General features: G+C 51.6%; 1 protein-coding gene across 1 annotated transcript; it reads left to right on the forward strand.

The window, feature by feature from the left end:
* The first annotated feature begins 1140 nt into the window (after positions 1-1140).
* On the forward strand, positions 1141-3345 carry CHST7 (carbohydrate sulfotransferase 7). The gene has a single exon (XM_040339638.1). It carries the CDS (start codon positions 1290-1292, stop codon positions 2574-2576), a length of 1287 nt encoding a protein of 428 aa, XP_040195572.1. The 5' UTR covers positions 1141-1289; the 3' UTR covers positions 2577-3345.
* The last annotated feature ends 1013 nt before the right edge of the window (positions 3346-4358 follow it).

Below are 4358 nucleotides of genomic sequence, written 5' to 3' on the forward strand. Positions count from 1 at the left end.
TGAAGTCGGAGCGACGTCAGTAGTGTACATTAAGACGTCTCCATTCACTTCAATGGGATTTTTTTATGTCCAGCAACGTGAGGTGTGACAAGTCAGATCCCAAGTCGCTGTAATGTGAATCAGCACTAAAGAGGTCTAAATAATAAATAAATGTTTAAAGGGGTCTAAATAATAACACGTTTGGAAATCGTAGAGTAATGCTTAAATAATGCATTACAATTTAACTAAGCCCCTTCGATTTTAGATTACTAAAACGAGTTTTAGTCAACTAAAATGTACTGGAGAATTCGTTGACTAAATGCTATCAAAAGACTAAGGCCCCTTTCACACGTGTGAACCTCAGTATGCTCAGCGGGGATCGCTCCGTTGATCCCCGCTGAGCCGGCGGATGACAGGGTGGTCTCCGCACACTGTGCAGGGACCGCCCTGTCTTTTCTCCGCTCTCCCCTATGGGGGGATCGGATGAACACAGACCGTATGTCCGTGTTCATCTGATCCGATCCGCAGACAGAAGGAAAAATAGGGTATTCTTCCGTCTGCAAAATCGGAGCATTCTTTGAGGCACGGTAAAAATACCGCTCCTATAGCTCCCCTGCCCATTGAAAACAGTGGGGTTGCGCCTCCAACCCGCACGCAAAACGCCACAAAGTGTCGTTTTTAACCATTTTTCGGCCTCTAGCGTGGGTTAAAACCGCAGCGCTAGCGGCCGAAAATCACAGGAAACACAACGGTAAAATGTGCTAAAAATAGCGGCGCTTTACCGCCAGCGCACCCAGCGCCTCAGTGTGAAAGTAGCCTAAAACGAAATGGAAATTTTCCGCCAAAATGAAGAGTTTTGGTGATGAAGGGGGGGGTAAATCTCGTCGAACACCCTGCTGAAATGGGTGAGCTCCTCCACAATGAGAAGCCAGCAGACACGTAATGGACTGTGTGGAATGGACTATGTGGAGTGGAGGTCTCCTCACATCTCAGTCTGTTCCCCTCCTACATGCTATGCTGACATTCCATTCCCAGGCTCGCAGTAAATCCAGCTTAGGGTAGTGGAGAGAAGATAATAGTGTGTGTGTCTCCCTCCCATCCTGCCAGGGGAGCGGACTATGTGATAGAGCGTTACATAAACAGAGCTCGTAGCCCCGCCCCTGGGCGGATGGTTAAGGAAGAGCAGCTGAGCGGAGACTGAGAGTGAGCGGGATAGATAGCGGCACACAGATAGATAGCGGCACACAGCGGAGACCTCTGCACATATCGGGCACCATGCTGCAGGCAGCGCCGGCCGAGTGAGCGCTACAATGAAGAAGAGGCGGCCCCGTCGGCTGTGGCTGCTGCTGCTCCTGTACGCGGCGTTCATGGTGCTGCTGTTCTCTCTGCTCTTCCGTGACGGCTGGTGGTCCACCAAGAAAAGCCGCCCAGAGTATGACAACGGCTGGGCACCTCGCCGGCTATGCCCATCACTGGACACCTCTGTATGGGAGGATGAAGGTGGAGGAGAGGAGGATAAGGTGTCCCCCCAGCCTAGGACACACGTGTACCTCCATGCCACCTGGAGGAGCGGCTCATCCTTCCTGGGGGAGCTCTTCAATCAACACCCGGGGGTCTTCTACCTGTACGAGCCAGCCTGGCACATGTGGCAATCTCTGTACCCCGGAGATGCCGCGAGCCTGCAGGGGGCGCTGCGGGACTTGCTCCGCTCCCTGTTCCGCTGTGACTTCTCCGCCCTGCGGCTCTACGCGGGGGACAACCTCACCACCGCAGGGCTTTTCGGATGGAAGAATAACAAGGTGATCTGCAGCGCCCCTATGTGTTCCGCGGGGTACGACCCGGCTTCTACAGCTGGAGGGTCAAGGGACAGGGTGGGGCTGGTGGAGCCTGCGGACTGCGAGCGGCGTTGTCCGGCCCGGCCCCTGCGGGACTTGGAGAAGGAGTGTCGCCGATACCCAGTGATGGTGATTAAAGACGTGCGACTGATGGAGGTGTCGGCTTTGCTGCCGCTGCTGCAGGATCAAGGGCTCAACCTGAGGATAGTACAGCTTTTTCGGGACCCTCGAGCCATGCAGAATTCCAGACTGCGCTCCAAGCGCTCCTTGCTGCGGGAAAGTCTGCAGGTACTGCGGAGCCGCCTGCGGGGAGGGGATCTAGCTAACCGAGCAGAGCAACAACAGCAGCTTAACCGTGGGGGGACGGACTTTCTGCTGAGCGGTTCCCTGGAGGTGATCTGCCAGAGCTGGCTGCGGGATCTCCTCCTGGTGAGGGGTCAAGGCACATCCTGGCTGCGCCAGCGCTACCTCAAGGTTCGCTATGAAGACTTGGTACTCTCCCCTCTTAAGGAACTTGGCCGCCTTCTGCGCTTCACCGGGCTGCCAGCTGTGCCCGAGCTAGACGACTTTGTGATGAACATGACGAGGGGACCCAGCTACTCCTCGAATAAACCCTTCCTGGTATCTGCCCGCAATGCCAGGGAGGCTGTGAGTGCCTGGAGGGAGAGGCTGAGCAGAGAACAGGTTCGCAGGGTTGAAGAGGCATGTGGGGAGGCTATGCAGATTCTTGCCTACAAAGCTGAGGCAGACAGAGCTGTTTGAGTCCCTCACCTCTCCATCAAAGCAGGAATACGGCCTCCTTCTCATGGACGATTAGCCAGTACAAAGACTGGCCATTGACTGAGCAATTTTTTTTCCCGCAATCACGGGTTGCGGGAAATATTGCTTGGCTCCCCCCCATCAACACAGCATTTATTATTATTATACAGGATTTATATGGTGTTGATGAGTGGAATCCCTCCCGTGGAGCCATTGTGTCCCCTCTGAGAGAACACAGTGGTTATTTCTAGCGGGTATTGCAGCCACTCGCAACAATTGCATGTAAAATCCAACAGGGTGTACCCATGTTGATCAAACAACTTTGGGTACATTCATCCTGCCCATACATGGTTTGAATCTCGGCCAGTCCCTGCTAAGCTGACGAGATTCAAACCGCCTATGGTCAGCTAAAGCCATGATAGGCTGAGAGGAGAAATTGCAGTTCAAAGGTATTTGCATATTGAGTAAGTACTTGCAGTTAGGGACAGATGTCTCCTGGACACAGACAGATACATCCAGGGTTGGCTATCTGCCTCTAACCAGTAATCCAATTCAACAAAATCCAGGGCACTCATAGAATGTCACTCCAAGATCCCATATAGTGTATACAATGTTTGTTGTCTGATTTCCTTTAGATTTATCAAAACCATGTAGTACAAGGGGCCTGCCCGATTGCATACAAACTTGAAACTCTTTAGGGTTGACCTCATATATTAGAAAATTGTATAGTGTGTGTATCCAGCTTTAAAGTGTTACTAAACCCCTAACAGTAAAATCAGTATGTATATACAGGTTGCACATGCTCAGTTTGGTATGTGTTGCTAGAGTGTTTTTTTTTCCCTTGGGAGAGTACATGTGATCAGCACTGTCCAGAAAGAGGGTCAGGGGTTCTGCATCCTCATAGGACAGCCAGTGTGGTATGAAAACACCTACAAGCTTTAAAGAGGAAGTAAACCCTGATGGGTATTACTTCCTCTATTTTACCCTGCAAAGATAAAGCATAATGGGCTACTATGCATCGCATAGTAGCCCATTATGTGACACTTACCTGCAGTAGAAGCCTGCAATGTCGCGGTCTTCCACGCTGACAGCGAGCATCCATCTTTAACCCTCTTCTTCCGGGGGCCGCAATCTCTGACTGGCCGGAGTCACGTGACTTCACATGCGCGCAGGAGCCACTATTCAAGGCATGTCCCCGGCTTAAAATAGCACAGCGCGCCCTTTCAAGATGGCACACTCGTCGTTGAAGTCGTCGCTCTGGGAAATTGCAACCGTGTAGGTCTCGGAGATATTGCAAGCACCTACAGGTAAGCCTAAGGCGGCATTCACACCTCGGCGTACAAAATCGTGGCGTTTTGTCCCGCGATTTGCGGCGACAAAACGCTGCGATTGTGAATGCAGCCTTCACCCCCTCTATGGAGATGGTTCACATCTCCTATGCCGAACGCCGCCTGAAAAAAAGGTCCGGGACTTTTTTTCAGGCGTTCGGCGTGGAGATGTGAACCATCTCCATAGAGGTGCATGTTAAATCATCCCTCTGGCGTCTCGGGGCTGCAGCGGCGTCGCACTACAGGTGTATATACGCCTAGGTGTGAACGGGGGCTTAATCTAGGCTTACATGTAGGTGAAAGTTGTCCCCGAGGGTTTACAACCACTTTAACCAGGCACTGATGGAAATCGCAAGACTGCTAAATACTGCTGATCAGAAAAGGTATTTAGCAGTTTATATTTACTAAAATAATTGCATTTCTATATTCTGTGGGATACCAGATATAGTGACTGTAG

This window comes from Rana temporaria, chromosome 2, assembly GCF_905171775.1.
Source record: "Rana temporaria chromosome 2, aRanTem1.1, whole genome shotgun sequence".
Classification (NCBI taxonomy): domain Eukaryota; kingdom Metazoa; phylum Chordata; class Amphibia; order Anura; family Ranidae; genus Rana; species Rana temporaria.